Here is a 26,789-nt window from a genome sequence, read left to right on the forward strand (position 1 = left end):
TTGCCTCAGCCTCAGCCTGTCTCTGACTTCTTCAGCCATACAGTCTGGCGCAAACAAATATGGCTGAGAATCTGAGCCAATGTGAATGCTGTCAAATGTATCTCTGTCCACAACATTGTCATTGTCTGGGGTGTTCTTTTTGCAAAATGAGCTAGTTTTCAACACGATGAAGTTTTGTTTTTGATTGCCATCGAGATCCCAGGCTCTGGTTACTCAGAGGCGGAGACTAAACTCTACCTAACAACAAATGTATCATTGTCAGGTCAAATGATGCTGCTGGATGCAGGAAGAACAACAGATTTTGCAGCAAAAAACTCATCTTTCTTGATCAATTTAGCACACACTGAGGGGCTGATTGCTTCAAATGTATACATTTACCCTCAAATCTGATTAGATATCAGATTAAAGGTGGAAACAATTTCCTTTTAATTTAGAATTATGTTGTCAAAATCATTCTATTGTCATTCAAGTGTGAGGTTTTTTTTCAACAAGGACTCCTGCATACTGTAAAAAATATAGTGGCAGATGTAGCTGACAGATGGTTACACTATTAGTAGTATTATCCGGTAGTATTCATTGCAGGGATAATAATGGTGGGACTAGTAGCAGCTCTCAAATAGCTCTCATCTTTCTAATAATAACACAGTAGAGGCCTGTGGTTTCGGGGCTTCATTTTCTGCACAGAGAGGGATCAGTGCTCTCAGGTCAACCTCGCTCTGCATTCCTGACCTTTCTTTGTTTGTCCTTAGAATTATTTCAGTGAGGAGAATTAATTCTTCTAACAGCGTCCTTGAGGCTCAGACCTTCCTCCATCTCAGCATAAGGGGCCTTAAACAAATCAATGGAAACATTTTTGTATAGGTGGAATGAACTGTTTGAGCCAAAAAAGACAAATTAAGTAGCATGCGTGGGTTTAGTGAGACGCTCTACCTTTTCCTTACTCAGTGGAAATATCTAACTTTCAATCATTCAATCAAATCTTGTGAGCCCTGTGCAGTAGCTCTGGAAATTAGGAGCCATATAGGGTTTCTCTCTGGGTTTTTTGACAGGGTTGGCCAACACTGTGCTGAGCTACAGAGAAATGTTTTTTAAAAAGGGTCCCCAAGGGGAAGCTGGGCTGTGAGGAAAACCAGACAGAGGAAATCACACCCAGTTGCGCCCATCTGGCTCCCTCACATCTGCACAGACACGACCTGTAAAAGTGGGCACGCTTATAGCAGTTACTCTGTGGTTGTTACAGACTTTGACTGGAACAAGAGAGTTTTAAACGGTATAAAAACAGAAACCACACTTATTTCTACAAAAGGCATTTCAAATATTAAATGAAAGACAGTGCAAATGAAAACATCCTGAGAGTAGGTTTATGTGTCTGTGTGGCCCTGCAGGGTAGAGTTAATGCCTTTATACGATTTTAAAACAACTTTCCTCCTATAAACAATGTCTCTAAACATAATTTGTATGTCGACAGCAGAAGAGCAAGAGAGTTGAATTTTTAAGAGATTTAAACAAGCTGCACGTCATTTATAAGTATATTTTTTAGTACAGTGACATAATCCAAAACCACTCAGAATTTCAACACAAAGACATTTCATATAAACCACACACTTTATAGATCATGAAAGAGAAAGGAATAGATAATGACGACAGTGGTCGCCTTGGACAAACATACTTTATATTCCAGTAGATGACTTCCAGATGGAAATGGGAGGCAATGACAGACTTTAGACGTCAATTAACCAAGTCCACTCGATGGGACAGTCAGGTCTGCCACTTTAAGTGCCAACTACACTTGTGACATGTGCTATATATATAGCACTTGATTTGATTTGATTTGATTTGATGTGACGGACAAATCAAAAGTTCCGATTTTTAACATTTTTATTGTTACTGTTTATGTAAACCTCAAACTTCAAAAGGTGGAGATTGTTTTAAAAAATAAAGTATAGTTTGTGTCTCAGGACAAATAAGTAAAGTATGAGTAACATTTGTTAAAGTAAAAGGGGAAATTAAGATATTGTATGAATAATAAACATTGTATCAGTTAAGTTGTATATACACAACATAATTTAAACCATTCAGACAAAACAATTGCTATAATATAGATTTAGATGCTGATAACTCCACTTGAAAGTCTTGGCTCCATGCAGATATAATTTATGTTCACATTTCCCTCATGACTCAGAGGAATGCCTTCATGTTTGTGTTATAGCTTCCTTCAATGTCACATGTTCAAGGGGTGGGTAACCAAAGGTCAGAGATATTCAAGATATTATTCATAAGCCACACATAACTTTCCAGTTGTTTGTTGAACTGGAGGGTCTGTTTCTCAAACACTCACACACATTCCCTCACAAACACACACACTAAGCTTTCAATAAGCACACTATGAGCCAACATTGAGAAATTCTGTCTTCAGGCGGCTCAGTCTGGTGCCATGGCTGCGGATGATGAGAGACAGCAGCTCGTGTTTATCTTTCAGCCCCACGGAGATGTCAGTAGTCTCCCTCAGAGCTCCCCGGATGTCACTCACTTGCTTCATCACATATCCGTTCAGCTGCTGCTCCTCTCTCAACTCTGTTTCCTGACTTTCTTTAAACTTTACCTCCAGCTCCAGCAGAGACTTGTCCACGTCTGAAAAAGCCTCGCCGATCTGAGAGATCTCCCTCTGGAGGAACTTGCCGTAGCTGTCCTCTCCGTCCAGGTCTTGCGTCACGGTGCGGCCGATGCTCTCCAGCAGGCGCGCCGTGTCCTCCGCCTGCAGCTTGGAGATGATGAAGTCGTCCCTCACTACGGAGTCCCTCTCTTCAGAGGCCCCACAGGGATAAACGTCCGAGAATTTAAACAGCATCTGGCACTCCTCCGGGTCTACCGTCTCCTCGTAATCTCCGTCCGGGACAAAGAAGTGGTGGAAGGTGCCATTGGAGATCTCCGGTTGGAGGGGCCCGGTGTATACTGCCGAGGCGCACGGCAAACATGAGAGTAGGACGAGCAGCAGCGGGACGGGTTCCATCATGCACCTCCTCTCTGTCTTTGGCGAACAGCATCTGCACTGGCTGCCGGATCCGGAGCATAGTTTTCATCCCGACTCATGTTACACAGTCCCCCGTCACTAAAAGGCGCAGACCGCCTGTTTAAGACCCGTGGGCCCCAGCGGAAGTCCCAATGAACATTCTGTCTCAGTTTACACGTTTTAAACTATTTCTTAATGTTTGAGTTATATTACCACGTAAAACAAATGTTATATAACCAGAGCTTGTCGTCATAATCATATTACAGACAGAAATCACGATCTTCAAGATCACCAAATGTTGACATGAATACTTTTTTCACATAAAACCATTCTCTTAAAAAGGATTTTTGTCTTCAAAAAGTTTTTCATTACAGAAAAGACAAGTCTTTTCAAACAACAACAACAGTGCGGTAAGATGCATTAAAAGGAAAATATAAATTACAAAGCAAATACAAATAACAGAAGACTTTAAATAAATATTTAAAAACAAATCCTTGAATGAAGTACAACCACATGTCCACAGTCCACTAACTTAGCTCTGATTTTAGGCTCCTAGCCATGGAGGAGTGTGAGGGGGAAAAGCTCTCCTTTTAAGGTGGTCCCTAAAAGACCCTGCAAGGGATACTGTACACTCATAGGAGGCCATCCAGCATTCAATCATCAGAAGTCTGGGGAGAAAGCAAATGATCAGTTAGGTCTCTTTAGCTGCAGTAAGCCCTGCCAGCTGCAGTCCACACTGCTTCGAAGAGAGGGATAAAGATGAGTCGTCATTAGGAAGACATTTATTGGTGTACTGCTGCAGTTGGACCATATTATTTTCCAATCTAGTTCCCGACCGTCGCTGCCAAGCTCCCTCTCCCATACCCTTTGGACAGCAGACATCTTAAGTGAGCAATCAAGTAGATTGTTAAATATGTGTCGCTGTCCCCCAAGAGCCTCGGGCCAAAGCCTTTTCCAGGACATTTATTTTACACTTTAAATATTCAAGGCCTGACTGAATTCAATCCACTGCACACAGTCAGTCCAAGTCTTGCATTTATTACCTTATTCTCACTCACTTGTAAAATAAATATAAATAAATAATATCTCTTATTTAATAATTCAGGAATGATGCCAAAAAGTTACATGTATGGTATATCTATTCTACCATCAGCTTTGTGTTATTGTCATAGAATACATACACACATTAATAATTTAAAAGGAAATTATGGATCAGTTTTGCATTTCATTTTCAATTAAATCGCGTAAATAATTCCAAAAAACCACATGCAATAAAATACTAGAGGGTGACGTTAATACTGTACATGGGAATATCATTTCCAAAAGGTTACTTTGAAACAATAAATATAGTACATTTCAAGAGAGAGGGGCTCTGAATTGATGCATTTCCATTGTATTCTCAGTCTTAGAGAGTGTAAGAGCCCACTGTGATTACTTCACTCAGGTGATTACATTACTGGCCCCTGGGCTGCGATACCCTCTACTGCACATCCTGTCGTGGGTAATTACACAGGGTGGTCTCAGATACGGCTCTCATCATGTTTTGCACAAACTGGAAACATATGGCAAGCTATAAACACAGAGCTGGATAAAGCTCCTCTGTTTGATCCATCCATTCATGTTACATCAAGTGTTTAGAGCAGCAGGGGGGATGTGTCTGTGTTGTTACACACAACAATATTAAGATGATAAAGTTCCTGGAAAAGTATATGAATCATCTGATAGTCTGAAACTAAATAGGATGGGAAATCAAATGTTTGATCACATTTAGTACGATTTTACATCAAGCAGTTGCTGTGTATGTTTTATTCTCTCCAACAGTTCTGACTTGAGAGGCGCAGCAGACTCCTCAGACAGCTGTAGAGGGATGAAAGCAGGATTTACCTCGTCAACAGGCAGGATACAGGTCAGCTGTCAGCAGCTACAAAACCAAGAGATTGTGCAGGAAGAAGTCCAACAACTTGCTGGGATCAAAGGCTCAAAAATAAAAAGGCAGTGCAAGACAACAAAGCTGGAACACTATGGCTGCGAGGCACAATCTGTCAGGAGTAATGTGCTGAAGGGCAGACCCACAAAGGGAACTGATGAGGTAATCAGAAGCAGGTGTTTATGTGGCGGTAAAGGTCAACAACTGGAGGAGGTGGGCCTTTTTTTTTAGACCAGACATGGGGGGTGTTGCTCAATCAAAACAATAACAAAGAAGTGACGTCAGGAAGTAGCGTAGCATCATGGGAGTTGTTTTCACTACCATTGTAGTCAGCTTCGAATGGTCAGGATTCCTTCAGTGTTAATCTAATTAAAATTAATTTAATATAAATTACACATTTCTCAAGGCTTAAAAAGAAGAATTTTGAATAATGTAAGTACACAACTAAAAAAAACCCTTATACAACGATCTTGTGGTTTTATTTGGACAATATCAGTGCACACATATCATACCTTTATAGGGTATTAATGAAACAACATACAGTCAAAGGGCCTTGAAACTAGCAAAGATAAATAGAGTGCACCTCATATCGATATTATTAATGAATACTGTGTGAGGAAATAGGCCCAAAGCAGACTTTAAAGATCAGGAGAGTTTAGTGCAAACAGGGTGATTAATCAGATGCAGATCTATGTGAGATGATATATCTGGCTCTTTAGCTGCTAAATGCTGCACTGTGTAACCAGACAGTCACTAACTGTGTTTGTCTTTGGGTTAGTGCTGAGCAGGTAGTGTACAGAGGGTTATGGAGCTGCTGTGTCTGGATGTGACGCTGGTTAGAGCGAAGGGCTGAAACCCAAACAGTGAAGTTTCTCTCAGACAACCAAAACACTGAGCTGAGGGATGAGTGAGGGAAAATGCTACTTGGGTTTGTAACTATAATCATCCTCTTTCCATTGGTAAGTCATGTCCTAACAGTATTAGAGCTTGTAAACCACCTAGACGTCAACAACAACAGACGTCAGTATCATGGTAATTATAAAGGTTGAATACACCAGAAACGAGCAGCGATAAACACTCAATATGAAGGTGTAGAAATATGTTGTAATCTTCACAACAAGCATGTGAAGCCTCGTACGTGCACATGTTTTGTATTTGACACAAAGCTTTAACTTTGGTTCACCAGAGTGGAGCTTTTTGTTTGTTTGGAAACCACAGTTGTTCTGCTTTACACTGTTGCATGAAGGATACAAGGAAAGACAGCTTCCCGGCATGCAGCCTTTCTCTGTTTCTTCTGCTTCAGTTACACACCTGAATAAATAGAGCGTCTCAACATAAACACACAGAGAGTAAACTGACCGGCAGTCAAAGCAGAGCCGCCTGAGGCCGATGTAGCAACAGATGTGACAAATATAATTTAGAGGAGTTGGGAGGGGTGTTGTTGTTGATCCTCTACTGTATACTGTTGTCCTTTGTGTTTGTGTGAGTGTGTGTACGAAGACCTGAAGACATGCAGTTTGGACAGATGCCTTTCTGATGGTGGTAATGCATTCCTCCTCAGATCTGATGTGAGGCAGCAGGAGGGTGAGAGCCTGCAGGCTGTGGGGGAGGCAGCTGACTCACTATCTCACTGTGACCCTTTATGACCCCAACATGATCATTTCAGACAAGTTTTGATCTGTGAAGCAATTGTTTATTCATGTAGACCTTCATTAAAACAAGGCTCTAGTCTAGAGGAACAGAACTCCTACTGTACTAATCAACAATCAATGTAAAAAAGCACACAGAGAGCACACACCTCTGCACGATGTTGTTTTGAATAATGCAATAATGAACAGACAGACAATCAGCCTGGCCGGTGGTCGTTGTGAGTTTTGGAGCTATTGGCAGTATTCAGTAAATCCTTATCTGTAAGCACACATTTCTGTATTTATTCCTAAAAATAAGTGCTTTTGTTAAGATTATTATTCTGTAACGATGTTCAACAGTGAGCAGAGGAGGTAATTTTACTCTGTCAGAATCTTCAATAGACTATAATGCATACAGGAACAAGACATATCATTTAGTGCTATCTTTCACCTACCATAGAGTTATAATCACTGTCACAGCATTTTCTCTCTCTTCCTACACACAGATCAGTGAATGATGACATGTTCACAAGCCCACACACTCACCATTGTTTAAAAGCGATAAAGTCATAAATGTTCTGCAGAGTGGGAGCACTACAAATGGCTCCGCTGCTACTGAAGGTTACATGTATGCATTCAAAAGAGAGTGGAGGTATTCATCATGCTGCTGCTATAGTGTTATTCAATGGAAGAGTTTTGATGATAAATGACTCTCTAAGCTCTCAACCTTGACACCAACTCAGAGAGGTTTACAGTACGTTTTCATCAGACCATCATCCAGAAAATACACCAGGCTTTGAGACCCTGACTCTGTTTATTATACGCTATGGATATATACAGAATTGTTTTGAAATAATGTCTTTGCTTATTCTTCACTACTGAAGATATTCTAATTGTTTGTCCCTCGGCCTCCTGCACTGCTCATCCTGCTTTTCAGTGATATATTATTTTCTCCGTTGACTAAATCTTTCCCTTTCCATGTCTGTTTACATAAAGTATGCTAGTGTTGTTTAACAAATGATTTCAGGTTCCCTGGCTCACCAGCTCATGCCTTATTGATTTTCAAAGAGGTTGTTTACAGGTTTTCAGGACTGATTTTTATTGGATTTTTATACAATTTGTCATTTAAAGTGAGGATGTTGATTTACTTCCACTCTTTGGCTGTATTAGCATCAGTGTCTTTACAAAAGGGTCCTAACAGGCATGTCATTTTCTCCAGCACTGCCAACACCTGGACTCAAAAACATTTGTGTAAACACAAAACCTGCTCAATGCTATTTACACATTATTCTGCTCAATGCTATTTACACATTATTCTGCTCAATGCTATTTACACATTATTCTGCTCTGCAGAGCATAAACACAAACCAGCAGGACAGGTCTTCAGACAGCCAATCAAACGCAATAAATTACATTTTACAGGCGAGGAAACGATGTTGGATCGACTTGCAGGTGTTTACTCTGCAGCCTGCACTTTATTGCCTCTGATTAGGAGACATTGAACAATTAAAATAAATGTGTATTGTTTGCAAAGGCACAGATGTTCATAAATTACTCATATGTTTCTAATTGTTTTGTTTTCCCTATAATATCAAATCCAAGATATGCTGAACACAAAAAGTATTTATTACACTTTTACTGCTACAACTTACTATTACAGCATTGATGGTGATGTTTCATATGTCTAGTTGTGCAGAATGTCTTTAAATAACTGTGCTGTTTTCTCGAGATTTGATAGCGGCATTTTGCCTTGACCCTCTGTACATGTGTCCGTGCATTCCTCCATCCGTCAAGCTCCGCAAAGTCATTTGAGTGTGCCACTTCTCCCTGCGAAGCTTTACTTAGGTCAACTCATCTGTCACTCATGCTTCGCATCTTAATCTCACCCCTCTTTCACCCAGCTATGGTAACACCATGCCTGCTGTACTGTTATCTTCACCAGCTGCTGTGGAAAATGCATTATGCACAAAATATTAGAATTTGGATGCATTTTTTATTGCTTGAAATGGCTCACTTATGAAAACAGATTTTCAATTTTTCCCACTTTCAACAAGCTGAACAAGGCTTGTCTTAAACTGTCAGCTCAAATGCTTATAGGTAATCTTGAAAGGACCTCACAGGAGCCGGTTTAGACTCAAATCCAATGAATTAATGAAAAATATGCTGACAGCCTGAGACAGGGATACGTTTTTTGAAGGTGTAACAACTTAACAAGACTTGACAGGAGTCTACAGACAGCGGCTCCGTGAGGCTTCACTCAGGCACAGTATTGCTTAGAGCTACTGTAAAGGCTAAATGCTGTTATCATGTTTACCAGGTTCACCATCTTAGTCTAGTAAGTTTACATAAAGTACAGCTCTGTGTCCGATGAGAATGTCAATACTTTTGCATGTATTTGCTCAAAAACAAAAACCTGAAAGTATCGGGGAACTTCGATAAGACATGTGGATGGCGCTAGATGTAAAATCAGGATATCACAAATCAAATTTATATTGAAGTCTGAAGGTGAACATCTACAAAATGGAGATTTTCCGATTGTTGTAGAGACAACGGGAATCAACAGTCAGTGGGGTTCAACCTCTGGAGATCATGAATGTCTGTGAACAATTTCATTGCAGTTCATAATAGATGCTGAGTAGTTGTTGTTGTTTTGAACCAAAGTGCTGGATAGACCAAAAGACCAACAGACTGACTCCAGAGCCAAGCTGCCACTCTGGCTAAACATTGACTGGGCCTCCTCAGGTGGAGTCAGTGAGACACATTTTAATCAACATTATTTGTCATTTATGTTTGTGAAAACACATATTTTCCATTCCTATAAAAGATCCAATTCAATTCAGGTTGTAGTCCTTCATTACTGTTGGAAACAGTTTCTTACACTCAGCTAGCTGATGATGATTTGTGGACGTCGTTAATGTGACTCTTTTGTCCCCTGCTGGTCATCCTTGGCCCTTATTCCTGTTTTACACCTTAGCTCTGTTGGATTTATGGCCACACTCTCCGCGAGCCCACTGATTGCCTTCCTAACCCGCACTGTAATCTCAGCGGAGCTATAAATAGGGAGGTGCTGTTAGGTACCGAGATCTAATGTCTACAGGCTGTATGAGACTGAGAGTGGTTAACAAAACTGATTTATGAAGCCTTGGTTTGAGTTACATCTCTGGAAAAATGCTCAATATGTGAAAAACGCCGCTTGAGGAACAGACCCACAGGTTAACCTTCGCCCTGCAGAAAGCCCCTGACTGTGGCAGCAATGTGCAACTGAGCTTTACAGTAGGTTACATTTTGTACATTTTGTGTTAAACCAAAGCATTTTTCTTTTTGAAGGAAGAAGATAGCAGCAGCTTCATCCTATTCGCCCAGCATCTGTTACTGTGCAAACACATGTATGTGATTATGTTAATCATAGCATGTGATATAACATAACATGTGATATAACATAACACATGTCTGTGTATTTAATTATTCAAGGTACACTGCTGATTGTTTCACCATTGAGTTACTGGGATTTCTTTAGGTTGGAGTCACACCTTTATGTGTTCCTGTTCCTGTCACAAAAAGAACAGATAAAAACCAGTGGTCCTTTTTCTACAAAACAAGTACTTTTACAAATGATACTTGGAATACATTTTGGTGATAACACATTGTCTTCTGTGTGCAGGATGAATGTATTTAGGAGGAATACTTGCAATGATGCATTTTTACACGTTACTTTTACCTCTCAAGAAAGTTTACTTATTTCTTTCCCCACATTTTAAGTTGTGTTTTGCCTCATTTTCATTATTTTTGGTCAAAGAATGTATCATGTTTGCTTAGATTGTGCCTACACCTAAACTTTTTCAGCATCCTCTTAAATGTTTTCCAGTACCACACCACGACATCTACCTTCCTTAATATGGGACAGTTGCACAACAAGAAAGAAACGCAATAAATCTTTATCTGAAAATGTTTTTCTGTGGGACCCAACAGTGGTACGTTTGTGAAATCAAAGATTTTTTAGGCCAGTTTGTGACGTCTGTTGGTTTGAGATGTGAAAGCAAATATCTGGGTGTAGTCATCCAACAGAAATACCGAACAGAGGAAATAATTAAAGTATTAAGCATTTTTCATCAGAGCTTAAAGTAAACCATTTAGTTTTTTCCTCTTTAAATGTCATGACATGAGCGGAAAAGCAGTCTGAAGTGAGGGCTGAGCAGCAGCTTCGCATAAAGAAGAGGGAAAATCCTACATTACTCAAATAGTGGGTTTCTTCCTTGTTTCAACAACATGTCATATGAACTCTCTCTGGCAAGAAGATTTGTGGTTTGTGATAATAGCGAGGGGGAATAAAGAAAACAATCCCTGCTCTTTGCTGCGCTCTTCTTTGTTCTGTAAGCAGATTTAGTGAAACTTCATGAAGAAGACACCATCCAGGCCCTGCGGCTGTTTGTCCGTTGTTAATATCATAACAGTAACACAAAGGAAGAAACCAGATTTGCTTTAAAAGATACAATCCATGATTTATTACAGAAAAGAGTGATATCCAAATAATTTTATGTTACATTATTTTTATACATTTCAATATGGTTTTTACATGTAAACAGGAACGAAGTAAACAATGTTATTGATACACTTCATGTCACGACTGGTACCACCTTATAGTACAGTTGAATCCACGCTCTGACTTCACTGTGCTTCCACGTCAAGTACATCACTTGCTCAAGCTCAATCCTATTAGGAGGCATACAGGAAGCATAATCCCCCTAGACTGCTATCTTTTCAGAGATGTGCAAGGTCATGCCATTATTACTCATTATGCAATACCCATATTGTGCTATCGCCAACAGTGGAAGGCATGAAGGCAGCCTTTCCACCACTGTGCAGCATGTGTTATTGAGAAAGTGAACATATGCCTTTAGACAGGAGAAGATAAGAAAGGATAAGTGGCTGGGTAAGTCAAACATCCAAGGTCTTTTACATTTATAATATTTATCTCTATCCCATTAGCTCAAACACAGCTGTTAGAAAGTAAACATTTTCTACAATTCTCATTCCCAGTGGACACATCTTAGGATTCAAAAGTGTTGTTTCCAGACCAAAATATATAAATCAGACTGAAACTTTTATTTAGAAAATACTCGTACTCTTCTGCTTCATCAAGAAACTAGACATCATGTCCAGACCTCCAAGAGGGATTAAATGAAAAAGGGGGGGGTGATATGTTTAAGACGCTGTTAATGACTTAACAGGTGTTACAGTAGGTCATGCAAACTCTACAGTACAAATGTACCAGGCCATAAACATCTGCATCTGTTCAAACTCAAGGATACCAACATGCATAGATCTTTCATGTTCACATAGCAGGGAAGAAAACCTGGACTAGTTTTTGTAAATACTGGAACGAGGATTAAAAAATCTCTCTAGTGAATGACATGATTGCGATCAATGGATTGAACACTATGACCTGAAAGCATCATTACTTCTTAACCAACAACCTGCAGTTTGTCTCCATTTTACCTGCGATTCTGCTCTGATATACTTTTCGGGATTATGCAAAGTAAAATCAAACATGCAGTATCTGTGAGTTTGCATTATAGTCATGCACATGGACTACAGTGCAGAAAGTATATTTCCTAAAAAGCAGGACACCTTTGATTACATCTTAGAAAATATAAAACATTCAGAGGACACCTGAGAAATGTGGACGATACTTTGTTTATCTGGGGGTGAATACGGATGAACTCATACTGATAGATCATAAAAGAAAGTATAAAAATATGACATACATCATAAAATGTACATACAAATGCAAAATAAATAAATACAATGAAATAATGTAAAATTATAAGTAAGTTTGTCAGTGTTCAATCTAGTGCAATGCGGTCAGGGTAGTGATATCTTTCAGTCGTTAGTTTGGTGTAACTTTCACATCTACTTAATATTATTTACTGTCATTTGATCAACATGACCTGTACTGAAGCTCTCGCGCCGAACCCTCTCATCAATACTACTCACTCTTCAACTATGTGTCTCACCATGAATGAAACAGGAAATCATTTTGACTCACAGATGGACGTGTCGCTCATGCTGCCCATTTTCCTGAGTTCCCAAAAACATGCTTCTCCCTAACATCAGAGGTGACCACAACAAAGGTCACAGCTTAAAATAAAACCTAATTTCTCAGTTTATCATGAGTAAAAGTCAGGAAGCAGCTGAAACTGCATTTGTCCGTGTGCTTAGCAAAGGACTATAAATGTATGTTGGTGTTCTTTGTGAGTGAGTAACAGTGGATGGATGCTCTTTGCAAGCTGAACATCCAAGCCACAGGTATGTCTAAGTGATCCAAGTTTCAACCATGCTCCAGGGCTTCCAACAACAAATGAAAAACAGGCTGCGAGTGCAGAACGGAAGAGCAGATTTGTGGCTCCTGCATGCGAGTGTGTACATTGTTCATGATGGGAGTCACGTTACAACGTATGCCGTGTTTCAGAGCCATTATCTGAGACCCGAGTAGGTACTGTGGTGTGACTCGCATCCAAAACAAATCCTAACAGGAGAGTTCAGAGAGATTCACAGAAGATCACACGACAGAACGACGAGAGAATATTTCTTGCACTTGAAAAAAGCACGTGCAGCACAAACAGGCACACGTGATGTTGGTGACACAATTGCGGTGCGCACAACTGTAGGCACAATCAAATCGCACTAAAGTTCACATTTCTTCACCTCAAGACAGTCAAGCTCAGCAGTAGCACAAACAGAGTAACACACAGCTCACACCTAGAACAGACACACGTGAACCAGGCTTCATGACAGACACGGTCTATCAAAAGATACAAAACAATATTTCCATGCACTTTATATATTGTCATAGATCATTCTTTGTCAAAGTACTAAATGGATGTTTCACATCCTCCACGATGAATGCTGTTTTTTGTTTTTCTTGCCACAAATATTAATCAGCATGCTTCAAGGGCAATATACAGTCGCTTTGCAGGAACAGTGTCCGTTGTACTTGGTTAGCCACATCACTAGAATCTCTTTTGCAACAAGAAACGCTAAGTGCTAAAGTAGCTCTGTCACATATAACCAGCAGAAGTGTGACAGGAGGAAAACACGGCCATGCTGCGAGCGGCACCAAACAGAGTCGAAGCGGAGAGCTAGCTGCCACATAGAGAGAGTGCAGGGTGGGTGCCAAAGGTGAACAGTGGTGATCTGCAGCCCTTGATCTGCATAGTAAACATTACAATTGCACAGGTTTTTCCAAGTGAAGCCGAGACACAGCACAGAGCCCGGGGCAACCTGCTGGGTGAAGCCGGGCGAGGGGTCGGGGGGCAGGGGGAGGGTCAGAGCTAGAAACCAGGAGCAGCGCCAACACTGGACGTGGAACAGATGGCGAGGGAGCGGTCAGTTCCAGGAGCCTGAAACAGGGTTCGGGGTGTCTTTGGTGTACAGAATCAGCCGAGTGGAGCTACACTCTCAAAGCTACAACACATAAGTAAGCAGGCAGGGGGAGGTTGTGCCTGTGAGTTGGGGGCTGTTTTAGTGGAGGGGTTAAAGCTAAGGCCACTCATGGTGATAACGCCGTCCTTTCTTCTTCCGCTCCTTCTGCAGGTGAGTCAGCTCTGATTCGTACATCGTCTCCTGCATCAGGTACTTCTCCCTCCTCATACGATCGCAGAGACCCTTGGGCATGTCTGGGATGAGGTACGCTATGAAGGACTTGATGCCATACACCAGGTGCTGAGGGAGGCATTAATCAGTTATGAGTTACCGTCCACAGATCTGACAAGCTTTAGTTGCCAGTATGTGTTGCACAGTTCGATAAGCATGAAAAGGATAACACTGTGGGCACCAAAAGAAGCACTTTTATGTTCCCTGTAATGTTTTATAGGTGTATGTTTTGCCAGTTTTTCGGACTATATAAATCATTGCACAAGGCAGTGTTGTTAGAGGAAAATCTTGACAACTATTCAAGGAAAGAAGAAAGAAACATGGGGCCTATTTTTAGCGGGACCACCATGCCATTTGGGATTTATTTCTGTGGGTTTTTAAGTGAAATTCCTCAAAACAGGATCACAGCTTTTAACTTACTAAAATTGGGCTTGTGAGGTTTGCACAGAACATCAATTCATTAAAAATAAAAATACAATCCTACAAAACAGTCACATACTTTGTACATTTAGTTTTAGCTGTTTGTTTGGCTGGAAACCACAAAAAGGAAATGCTGACTGACCTCAAAGACGATGATGAAGGCCAGCCTGGCAGCCAGGACGTGCCAGAACTGCAGCGTGAATTCGTACGGCACTGAGCTCCAGGGCGGCGCCCGGTAGTCTCTGTACCGGCAGTATAAGGACTGGTTATTCTTCGGGTCCCTCATCTCAAACACAGACAGGCTGCTGTTCATGTAGCCTCGCAAACACCTGAAGGAGGAAAGGAGAAGCTATCAGACTGTAACACTCTGCCGGATACACCTCAAGCTTTCACATTATTTTTAGTGCTTACTCGTTCTTGTGGTGGTGTCCTTTGTCCACACACGGGCCATATTTGAAGGCATAAACAAAGCGGGGGATGTAGTCTGAAGTGATGGCGATGACGAAGGCGTTGGTGATGACTGCCAACACGCCGATTCCTTCCAGGATCCCATGCCAGATACCTGGCAGCCCAACCAGAGGAGAGAAAAGAGTCAGAAACCGGCATGTCCTCATACACAACAATTTGGAGCTTTAGTTCTACGAGTCTTGCAAAGCCTTTTAAATAGAAAGTGCATAATGCAGAACATATTGATAAACAAATGAAAAGGAAAAAACCTAATGTACTTATGCACAGTAATAACAACCTAAATGAGTTTAACAACGCCCTGAAATGCAGACTCAAAATACTTGTTTTCTGGCAGCATTACAAAAAGTCTGTACAGGCTACTGTGCTGTCAGTGAAGAGAAATCATCTCTCTGCCCTTTCTGCAATAGATAAGACTGTGTGATCTGTAAATGTCAGCTTGAACTTAGAAGCAGCTTTTTTTCTCTTTGATTCAGTGTGAGTGAAAGATAATGTTTTCATTACAGCTCAAGAATGGTAAATGTTACAGCGTGGATTCCTCCTTTAATGACAGGGCAACGTGCCACAAAAAGCATTTGGTCATATATTATATGGCAGTTGAGGGAGTTGTTAGTAATCATATGGGGAGATGGGCTGGTGGGAGGCGAGAAGCAGCATGTGGCGGGCACAGAAGCAGAGGAAACGGGAACATAGCTAATTCCATATGAAAAAAAACGTGTTGTTCCTGCAGTGTTTTACTGTTAGAAGAAGTGTCTGTGATCTAAAAATACAACAGAGTCACAGAGGAGAGGAAGTGTGGGGGCAGTCAGAGATCACATTGACCTATGTCAGTGGCGCGGGCCGGCATGGGTCTCCTCCACTGAGTGACAAACTTGTAGGCGTCAAGACGAATCTCAATGATGTTGTTGAGCAGAGCCAGGAGAGGAGCCAGAGGGAAGGCTGCTACGAAGATGGTGGTGAAGCCAAACTGGAGAACTGTAGAGAAAAGAGGCGTTTGGATGAACTTCAGAGGAAGTCCGTCTTAACTTTGGCACACACATCGTACATTCTTTGATTTCTTCCATTCCTTCTTAAGAAAAATATGACATTTAAAGAGGGTTTAATGTTTTACCCATTTCAAGGTATTCATCCACCAGTCCATGGGCGTTCATGGGCTGCAGATTCCAGTCTTTGTCCCACTGAGGAAGCTGGGCTTTGTTCTCTACGTTCGGCCCTCCGCCACCTCCTTTCTTCATCTTCCTTCGAGACCACCAGTTCTGCAGCAAACTGAAAACGTAGCGAGTAGCTAACTGTCAACTCAAAGCAATTATTTCTGACAATTGACTGAGCATTGCAGGAAGCCTTTTCCTAAGCCGCACACAAGAGGATTTAATGTGTTTCTGCAGGAGAAAAAAACCTTTTCATTTGCTAATGAGCTAAAGGACAACAAAACTAAACAGAAATGACAAAAGGTTTGTAAACTGCCAATCACTGGAATATACAGCACTGGTGGCATTTCTAAACGGTTCATAGAAAGAGAAACACATGATTATAAAATAATGTTACTTACGGATAACCGAGCTCCATGAAGTTGTTCCAGATCTGTTTGAAGAACATGATGACTCCCATTTGCAGGCACAGATCAATCAAACAGCCACTGGGGTGACACTGAGAAAAATACAGTTAAATTACAAAAGTGTGAAATCCATATTTCATGCCCGATAATTCAAATCCATGACTGAATCCTGGGACACACTTTATCCCATTCAAAACCCCAGTAATTATATGGGAGATTAATGATTCACACAGTATTATATAGGCTGATCATTGGACAAATTAATTTATTGACAATTATAAATATATTTTATAAAAGAAGGCAATGACCACCCCTAACTAGAATTAGTGATGCCTACTTGCACTCACCTCCTCCAGTCTCCATCGATTAAAGAGTTTATTGTATTTTCCCGGCCGGCCAGCGAACCTGAACAGATTGAGATTGGCAATATTAGCTGTGAAATCCAATCTGAGAAAATGAAGGTACTTAAAGGTGCAAATTATGTCTGATAAACCACTGATTGGTTATATTTCTAGTCATGGCAGTTTATGGAAATACTGAAAGATGAGGTCCAAAGAACAATACAGTGAGGAGGGAAAGGGAAGGAGTCTTGGTGGATGACATGACACTTTGAAACAAAACATCTTTTCACAATCGCTTATTCAATTCACTGTAAACGGAAAGAGTTCATGGCAGCCAGCCTACCTTCCGAGAAAGAAAGCGATGTAAAATGTGGAGCTGTTCAAATTTACAAACTGGAACAGGAACATCTTCAGAGAAAAGCTGTTCTCCCACTCAGACTCTGTCCGTGGGTGCTCTGAGAAGGGGAGAAAAGGGGGTTGTTGGGGGTGGACAAGGGAGAAAATAAATCTTTGTCAACCATGTTAGAGAAAACAAAAGGTATTCATGCATGCAGAATGTGGACAACACTCACCTAAATTTGTCAGCAGATAGGCCACCTTTTCATACACCTGACAAGATGATAGTACTCGTAAGCATCAACATGGAAAAGGTTGAGGAGGATTATGAATATGAAAAAGAGAGGCAAACAGGAATCTCAGCAAACACAAAAACAAAGTCTCACTAATTCTCTCTGGCAGTGGATTTGATATTTCCTTGAACAAAGTTCGGAGTAAATCTTTCATGGCATTTGTTTGACAGGATATGTAAACATGCCAGATGATGCTTGTCCGGACACCCACCACATTGAGAGACATGATGATCATGAAGTTGATGCAGACGCCGGTGCCAGAGGTGGCAAACTGCCAGTTGTTCTTCACAAAATACCAGTTGAAGGAAGCAAACTTCTCCATGGCAATGAGACGGAAAACCACCACCGCAAACACGGCTGTCAGAACGAGGGAAATCTAACGAGAGGTGACGAAGAAAAGGAGAAATAGAGGAGGGGATGTTATATGCATGTGTGTGATGAATACTTTAGATTAGGTTGTTTGATGTCATCTTATAATGAATTACAGTGCAGAATAAAGAGGAATCCTATTGATTAAGAAACAATGAACTATTCAGGTAAACAAAAAACTCATCATTCAAATGTCACCAGTAAAAAATACATCATTAAGACATCCTGTTTATCAATTCCCTTTTCCTCCAGCAGGGGGAAATGTTATGCCGCTGCTGGCACATCACAACCCTCCAAAGGTAGCACAGGGAACACAGTGATCTCACTCTGAGCCTGAATCCCAAAAGGGGAGATTATTCAAAGATCAAAGGGTTTACCATGAAGAATATTCCGGACACAGACACCATAAGCCGGCTGAGTTTGTCTGAGAAGGGCTGGAACGGCTCGGGCTTCCCGGAGACGGGATTGACTCTTTCCACCCTGGAGTACTTGGCTTCAAACTGAGGCCTCAGCTCCTCCTGATTAACAACACACATTACAGTCAGTGCAATTCATTCCACTTCTTCTTTTTCATAATTGTGCAATCAGTGTCAAATTTAAAAGATGTGCTGCATGAATTAAAACTGTGAGGTAATTTATTTGAGGATATGGCTGAATGACCTCTTCCTCCTCCCAGTCGATGAGATCCCAGTCATAAGTCAGTTCTGCCCTCCGTCTTTTCCAGAACTCCAGAAACACAGTGGCTGCAGACGGGATCAGGATACACTCACATTATAGTTTGATATGTAACAGACAGGGTGATTAATATGAATGAGACTGCAGTTGGCCGTTCACTGTGGACACGATGCAGAACCAACACCAGATATCCTGAGTGAAACACAGGCTGCAGTGACGTCCATCGCCCATTAAAGAAACTGATTACACAGCCATCAGTTCACAGACCGCTTAGCTTCTGTGGGAAGATTGAGGAAGAGTGGCAATAGCATACAAGCTTTACTTGTACAATATTTCACTCTAAGTTGTGTCTTTGTCAGGCAGGCGCCTCTTTGTGTTGACTTCAAAAGTGAAGCTTTCTGTGGGCAGAATTCACTTGGGAGGCATTGTTCCCTTTGTGTGGAAATCTTTTGAAACTCAAGCTGCTCACCAGAACTGATGTTGGTAATCTTTCTCTGTGAAGATTTCTCATGTATTCTGGTTTATCACAGATATATAACACAGAAAGAAAAAACATCTTTCTAAAGGCTGAATGGCATGCACGCTCCAGCATCAATATTAATGTGGTTCAACGGTACCATTAGGGCAAAGGTAGTGACAGGCGGAGCTCGGAGTGGAAATGAATACCGCAATCACATATGAGCTACGTGAGACAATGTAACACTATAGTACTGATTCAGCCCTTTTGTCCGTTTTCATCGAACATACACATTATACACATGGGATTTTTCAGCCGAGGAAGCAACTTCTAACAAAGACTGACAGGAGTATTCAATCAGTGCTGTGCAGCCTTAACACAGCACTTTTATACATCTGAACATTTACATTTGCATTTGCTTAGTGCTTAAACAGTTAATCAATCTACGTCAATTAATCAATTAAGCCACAACAATCCTTAACAATTTGAACAATTATGTAATATTTCAAACAATATTGACAAACATATATAAGTTCCAGATACTGAGTTATTAGAATTAATAGCAATACCATGACATCGACTCAGGGGTTATGGCATTTTTTACCAAAATTACCAGCAGATTACATTTACAGTAAATGTTAGTTGTAGCGAGGTCAGCTCATATTTTCACTACCCTATAAATCATAGCCAAATTAATTCACAATAAAGATATTATCACAGTATTGATATATTAAAAAAAATATAAATAAAACGTTATTTTGATAGTCATATTCTTCTTTAACCAAGTTTTTCGGCCAATTAATTACACTACAAATATGAGAGTTGGGGTGTGGACAGTGCGCCTGAAACCATAACTGTAGAAAAGATTACAAAAAGAATAAATACCCTCAGGGATAGTGGAAAGACGATATTATAATATGTCCATTATTATCCTGATATCAAAATCTCCTGTTTAAATATCACAGTTATGGTCAATACCTGCATATTGCCACAGGTATATTCCAGCTGTACACAGGTGCAGTTATTTGTGATACAATTAAAGTAAATGTAAAGGATTACAGTGATAAAGATAAATGTAGGTCACACAAAGTAATTGTAGCGTTTAAAAGCAGCAAAAAGTGAATCCTCAGTCAGAACAACTTAAACTGCTGTTAAAGAAGTGTAACATAGCTTGACCCACTTTTGTGTGAAGAGAGAGAGAAGAAACGTTCTCAGATGCCGACATTCGGTCCCTTAGGCCAACACATTTTTCATATCTCTCTCTACCACACACTCACACACTCACACAGACAGCAGAACTAGTGCACTCACTGAGTGGTGCAGTACTGTTATTTTGGCCCACATTGCCAAAAGCCTCCATGCAGGGTTCAGAGCCGCGGACCCCCCCGGCCTTCAGTTAGCCCAGACACAAACACAAGTGTGTCCTCTTGTTACAGGTGATTATTTACCACGCTGTCAGGAAGATGGATGTGGGCCAGACGCTGCTCATACTCTACATCACCAGGTTATTATAGCTGTGGGAACCATTGCTGCAATATACTGCTATCAGTGTACAATCCCACAACTCTGTCAGCCGAACGATACCGACTCCCCCTGGAGAAATGTTTAATTATCCGACTAATTACATCAGGATGGCACTGGGAGTGTCAGCACAGACGTTCAATCAGAGAAAACCTGTCCACGATTTATTCGCTGACAAATGATGAGCAGAGGGAAGATTCTGTATTTGCATTGCAGAGGGTTTTACTTGAATATTGAAATCTCAGCTCATCGCATTTGAAGGAGTTGAGTGGAGAGTAGAAGCATGAGCTCGGGCACACTGTGGTAAAAATAGATTTGAATAATAGGAGGGTTTGAATCAAGCCAAGCATAGAGTTGGTGTCAGACAACAAGTGTTCACAAAGTCAGGAAAAAAAGGACAAAAGAAAGCCTCGACCTACCCCAAATAGCCATGAAGATGGCAAAGAACACAGTGCCGCCATTATCAAACAGATGGGTCACCTAGAAACACAAGCACAGGAAGAGCTGCTCTGAAAAAGTGCTTTTGGAAATGGTGGACTAACAGATGAAACAGAAATGTGAGTTTGAACATTTTCCAATTTCAACAGCCTCAAATACATGTCAGAACTTTGTGATGATCAACACCGTGCTGCAGAGGGGCTCTCATGAGACATTTGAAGGAAAAATGTTGACATTTAGAGGAAATAGGTTTTCTTGCCGAGTTAGATTTAGACTTGAAGAAGATTGATACCAGTCTCAAATGAGTAAGTAACTATAAGGTATGAAGCCACATCCTGCAGCTTAGGTTAGGGTGAATACACTGACATCAGTTTACAAGAGGTAGCTTCAAACAGACATACATGAAGGTAGTGTTGATCTTCTTGGTTAACAGTTGGTAAATAAAAAAATAAATAATTGAGTGTATTTCCAGAAATGTCTAACTGAACCTTTAAAATATAGATTTTGTTTCAAAATCTGAATTAAATACTTAAAAAGAAGATATAATCCCTTTAGAGCACCAGGCTTTTTTTGATAATGAAATACTCTAGAACGTTTTCAAGTAGAGTTAGCTTATGGGGTGGCGTTTTAGTCCTAAACATGTTTGTAACACGTTTGTAAGGTGCTAGAAGCGGATGACTCTTACACACAAAAATGTTGTGAGTACTGACCTTGGCGTACACACAGCTGTCACTCAGCGTCCACGGGTCACAGGTGTCCTCACACATAGGACACATGATGGTGTTGTTGGCCTCACAGATCTCTTTACTGGAGGGACAAGGAACCACAAAATGACAGCAACAATCAGGAATGTTCACGATTTATACATTTTAATAGAGCTTTCGATCTTTAGGTATCTCACTATTCAAATTCAATTGAATCAAAGTTAAAAAGATTCACAGATTCTAAAGTAATTTTTTTATTCAGAACATAGAGGTGTTCATTTCAGGATGTCCGGTCCACTGATAATTCAAAGATTTTTTTAAATGTCATATACACAGCTACAGTGTAGTTGTGTAATGAAAAACTTGGGTCACAGGTTTCTCAAACATTGCAATATAAATATATACATAACAATACAAAACTGTCCCTGGGTCTGGTGGTCTTAGGTTAAATAACCAAAGACAAAAAATAACATGTATTCATGCTGAAATTGCACATAAAAACACCTTTGAATAAAACATAAAAGTTGTAATCAAATGTTAGTGTCTGCAAGAATAACAAATGACCCATGCCTGTTACATAAATAAGATATGTAGGTTTACAGTAGGTTGGCTTTTCTACTCAAAACATTTCAAAAATGATTTGAACACTAATAACCCTTTATACTAATATTCTTAGTGATACTTCATCCAATCACACAATAATGCCTGACACACTTTAGACTTGGTGTTTAAGATAACTGTCCATCAGCAGCAACATCCTGGTTCTTTTGTAAAAAACATTTCCAAAAATCAATTTTTGGAAAGCGAAAATCGATTCAGAATCTTAAAAGATAAGAACGTGGATTCTTACACAAATAGATTTTTCCCCAAAAAAATACAATCATATATTGTAGGCAGGTTGTGTGTACTGACCTGACTTGGCTGGAGTCCATCGTGAAGAGACCGTAGAGGAAGACAAAAACACCGACCAGGGCGGCGGGGATCAACATGCCGGTGTACCAGCCCAACCACGCAAAGTACAGACCGATTTTCTCACCAAAGTAACGCCTGCGAGAGAGACAGAGAGACAGAGAGACAGAGAGACAGAGAGACATCGAGGTCAGAATTCACCAACAAACTGAGTTGATTAAAGCTGGCGGTGTTTACTTGCAGTGAAGTTGAGTGTGTCGTTAGTGCACTGTGACTGTGACTGTGGTGTTCTAATGGATGGAGAGGCTGCTGGGCTAAAAGTATAATGCTGTGGAGTAGCTGTGTCTTCTTCCTAAACCACAGCAGTCACGGTGCCCTTGAGCAAGACACGTATTTCACAAATGCTCCAGTAAATCAGCTCAGTATCAGACAACTCCTAAATCTGTACAGTATGCATCACTCTATTAACAATGAGGAAGTCACTCACGTAAATTAGTTTATATGCACACTAGTTTCAGGATAATGAAGTTACAAAGGTGGGAGATAAAGATCTTCTATCACAGCATCAATTTATAACTTTATAAAACAATGTTTAATTGAGTAACCATTTAAAGATGAATTAACAAGATTTAACAAGATTAGTGAACACAGCATGACATACAGTATCATCACCCATTTAGGTTGATACGCAGGTTGATAAGGTGCTTCTTATATGCACACCCAGGAGATATGTTGCCACAATAAAACAGTTTTTAAAAATCTCTCACACCAAAACAGTTAATCTCTAGTAGTGGTTGACAAATGTTTAAAATGTCAGGAGGAAATGAGCCTGTCCAAAAGGTAAAAATAATCTGCCTCCAATAAGAAATCTACATGAAAATGTGAAATTTAATAGGGAGTTATATCGTGCTCTCCCCTGTTTCCAGCCTTAATGCAAAGCTAAATTAATCATTTCCTGCATCCAGATCTGTACTTCACACAAAAGAGTGTTATCAATCTTTTCATCTAACTCTTGGCGAGTGTGTGAAGTGAATAAGCGCATATTTCATAATGTCAAACTGTGCTAAAACACAGCAGTGCCAAGGCAGCTTTAAACTTAAGTGAAGTCAAACTTCCACAATTTCTCAACTCGTAAACTAGCTCCATGAGTTCAGAAATATCCGACATACTGAAACATTAGGGAGGGAAAAAGCCAGTTCAGAAAGCCGACTGTGATCAGAAACCTCAATATCTTTATCATCAGGGAGATAAACAACTGGGTTACAACATGTTCTATTTAAACATCTTATCCTAGAGAGGATCAAAGACAGAACAAGGCTTATAACCAGGACACTGCAGCATGTGTACGTCTTCAGAAAGAGCTCCTGAAGCTGTGTTGGTTACCTGATGAGATCCAGAGGCTGGTATTTGTACCACATTCCCCAGCGGGCCCAGCGCTCGTACAGAAGATGCCGGTGGTTCTGGGCACCGTGCGTCTTAATTGGATGTCTGCTCTTGTAGCCGCCCTGACGAGACAAAGAGAAGGACATTATTAATTACAGGAGAAACTTTATACTTTGACAATCTGTTCATCTCTACAGCACAAAAAGAAAACCGTTCTCACCTCATGTGGAGGAAATGCAGCCTCATATGTGTTATTTCCCAACAACCGGTTGATACCTAAAGCAGGAAAAAAGCACGTAATGTTAAGAATGCAGAAATACCAGGTAGAAAAACACATACAAAATTCAAGACCGGTCACAATTACGAGAAGGGTCCAAGGGGAGACTCATTTAAAGCAACTCTTCCACAGTAATAACAATTTACTGCATTATGTAACCAGCAAGCTGCATTAGCAAACACTTCAAAATAACCTGCTCTGTTTTTGCTGGACCCTAATTACTTGGTGTAAAATGACTCATCGCAATACACAGTATGAATTGGCTGCAGGTACTGGTGATGAATGAAATGTTATGTAATGTTTCCCAGGACAATACTGCACTAATTTCCATTGTTGTCCCCGGACCCTGACTCAGACTGTAGTAGATAGTGCGAACAGGAGCTGATCTTATTTGTCTGAGAGAAAAGTGGTCAACAGTGTTCAATTATTGATGTGAAAGAGGTTCTTGCCTTTCAAGGCCAAACTTTCAGCAGCAAAACATGTTGGCGGCAGACAGAGAGGAAAGTAGATGTGGGAGTGGACGGGCAGTTTAACAACCGACACCAAAAGACAAAACATCCAGGAGCAAAGAAGGCCGTAAGTTGGAGGAAACCAAAAGCTTTTAATCATCCCAAAGCAAAACAATAAACAAATAAATAATTCCCCCTTTAGCTTGCATGTGCTCCCTGAAGCCGAATCTACAACAAAGTATAGACAGTCTCTTTCAGTGGTGCCCTGATGGCTCTGCTAGTGACACAATAAACACAAACCCACCAGCAGGAAAACACAGCGATAAAAATTAAGACAGCATTACTGTGTCCTTTCTTCCATTTCCTCCCATTGGTATTTATTATTCAACGATTATTCTACCCAACACCAAAGTTTCTTTTGAATACAATGAACCACATTTATTTCTGGAATATGTAGAGTCTTCTCAGTGAATGCAGTTTCCTAATAAGGTCATTATGATGGATACTTGTACTTTATTATATCCATATAAATGAGCCTAGGGAACCCCCCCGACACTAATGTGACACCAGTGGAAATATTGTTCAGTACATGAAGAGCAAGAAGAGAAAGCCTTACCCATCTTTGATTTTCCGTCCTCATACTTGGTGCGCTGCAGCACGTGATGAATTATTCTGCTTCTGGTGGAATTGGAGAAGAAGGACTCTCTATTGTTGATAGTGAAGCTGGAAAGTAACAGCACACTCCTTCAGTTATTCATCATGTAACAATATATCAATATCATCCAGTCACACCCTCTAATGAGTGCAGAGCCAGACAATGAAGCAAAGCTCATTAAAACTCAATTTGTGGGGAAAAGTTTGTTTCATTCCAGCAGCGTTTTTTTAAAAGAAAAGCCGTCAAGGTTGGCATGCAAAGTAAAAAATTAGATATGAATCACTGAGAAATGATTAGATGGATTCATTAAAGCTACATCAAAGTGAAAATGAAAGGAACAGGGAGGAATTGGGGTGAAATCCTATCGTGTCATGCACATCTGCAGCTGCATTTCAATATATTATTTATGATCGGCTTGTCTTTAGAGTTCTGACTCAAATATAAAATATACAAGACTGATGGTTTATACATTTCACATTCAGAGCTCAGGGGATGAATGGATGATATGGGTGAGAGGGGAACTAGGGTTATATCAGCTTAGACTACTGATACAGACCCAGCCATTATGTGACACCCTGATCATGTGCGTGAGTTTCTGAATGACTTGTGAACATTTCTGAATGACTTGTGAACATGTCCTCCTTACTGATGCATGCGGGCTCTGCTGAAGGGAGCGGTGTAGCAGTCCGTTTCCTCCAGGTCAGGCAACGCCTCTTTGTCCAGCTTCATGGGATTTCTGGGCAACCAGCTTTTTATCTGTCGGCATCTCAGATGAAACCTGCTGCACAGACGCACGAGAGGGTAAACAGGATTAAGGGCACAGATTAACATGAAGATTGAATTCTTTCATGTGGAACAGGGGCTCCTAACCTTGTTCTCTGACAACCCTGACAAGCTCGCACCGCCTCACACCCACTGAAAACAAGTTTACACACACACATGCACACGCACGCACGCACAGCAGGCATCACTATGCAGATGTTATTTTTTATTTTCATATTGCTCATAAATCTTGAGCCTCTGATCCAGGGAAACAGCTTGCTAAATCCAACTCAAAGGATTATTTATTTATTATGAGGCATTTCTTAAATGTGATTACAGTCATGATTTAAGAGTAGAAAATGTAAAGGCATGCATGGACTTCCTCAAATGTAGAGCTGTGTGTTAGCGGTTATCTGGTGACACAATATGGTTCAAGATAGAGGGATTATGAGTCAATATATTGCAATAGAGAGGCGAAGTCCCTCCCCTTCCGGTGGACCTCCATGGGACCTTATTTCGGAAAAATTATGTATTGAAGTCAATGGCGAGAGAAAGATTATCT

General features: G+C 40.6%; 2 protein-coding genes across 2 annotated transcripts in view; both read right to left on the minus strand.

The window, feature by feature from the left end:
* Positions 1-1,343: 1,343 nt before the first annotated feature.
* Positions 1,344-3,201, minus strand: fibina (fin bud initiation factor a). The gene has a single exon (XM_034142074.1). It carries the CDS (start codon positions 3,011-3,013, stop codon positions 2,384-2,386), a length of 630 nt encoding a protein of 209 aa, XP_033997965.1. The 5' UTR covers positions 3,014-3,201; the 3' UTR covers positions 1,344-2,383.
* A 7,845-nt stretch (positions 3,202-11,046) lies between these two features.
* ano3 (anoctamin 3) overlaps positions 11,047-26,789 on the minus strand; it is a 33,538-nt gene continuing 17,795 nt past the window's right edge. The window contains 19 exon segments of the mRNA XM_034142035.1: positions 11,047-14,287; positions 14,781-14,967; positions 15,050-15,200; positions 15,926-16,078; positions 16,215-16,369; positions 16,653-16,750; positions 17,006-17,063; positions 17,343-17,454; positions 17,572-17,608; positions 17,840-18,004; positions 18,375-18,515; positions 18,658-18,740; positions 21,070-21,130; positions 21,799-21,895; positions 22,705-22,839; positions 24,085-24,206; positions 24,305-24,360; positions 25,427-25,533; positions 26,112-26,246. Coding sequence (XP_033997926.1) covers positions 14,105-14,287; positions 14,781-14,967; positions 15,050-15,200; positions 15,926-16,078; positions 16,215-16,369; positions 16,653-16,750; positions 17,006-17,063; positions 17,343-17,454; positions 17,572-17,608; positions 17,840-18,004; positions 18,375-18,515; positions 18,658-18,740; positions 21,070-21,130; positions 21,799-21,895; positions 22,705-22,839; positions 24,085-24,206; positions 24,305-24,360; positions 25,427-25,533; positions 26,112-26,246 — 2,236 coding nt within the window. The 3' untranslated portion in view covers positions 11,047-14,104.

This window comes from Trematomus bernacchii, unplaced genomic scaffold, assembly GCF_902827165.1.
Source record: "Trematomus bernacchii unplaced genomic scaffold, fTreBer1.1, whole genome shotgun sequence".
Taxonomy (NCBI): domain Eukaryota; kingdom Metazoa; phylum Chordata; class Actinopteri; order Perciformes; family Nototheniidae; genus Trematomus; species Trematomus bernacchii.

Excerpts from the sequence above, each read along its gene's own strand:
- fibina (XM_034142074.1), bottom strand. The coding sequence starts at position 3,013 with ATGATGGAACCCGTCCCGCTGCTGCTCGTCCTACTCTCATGTTTGCCG.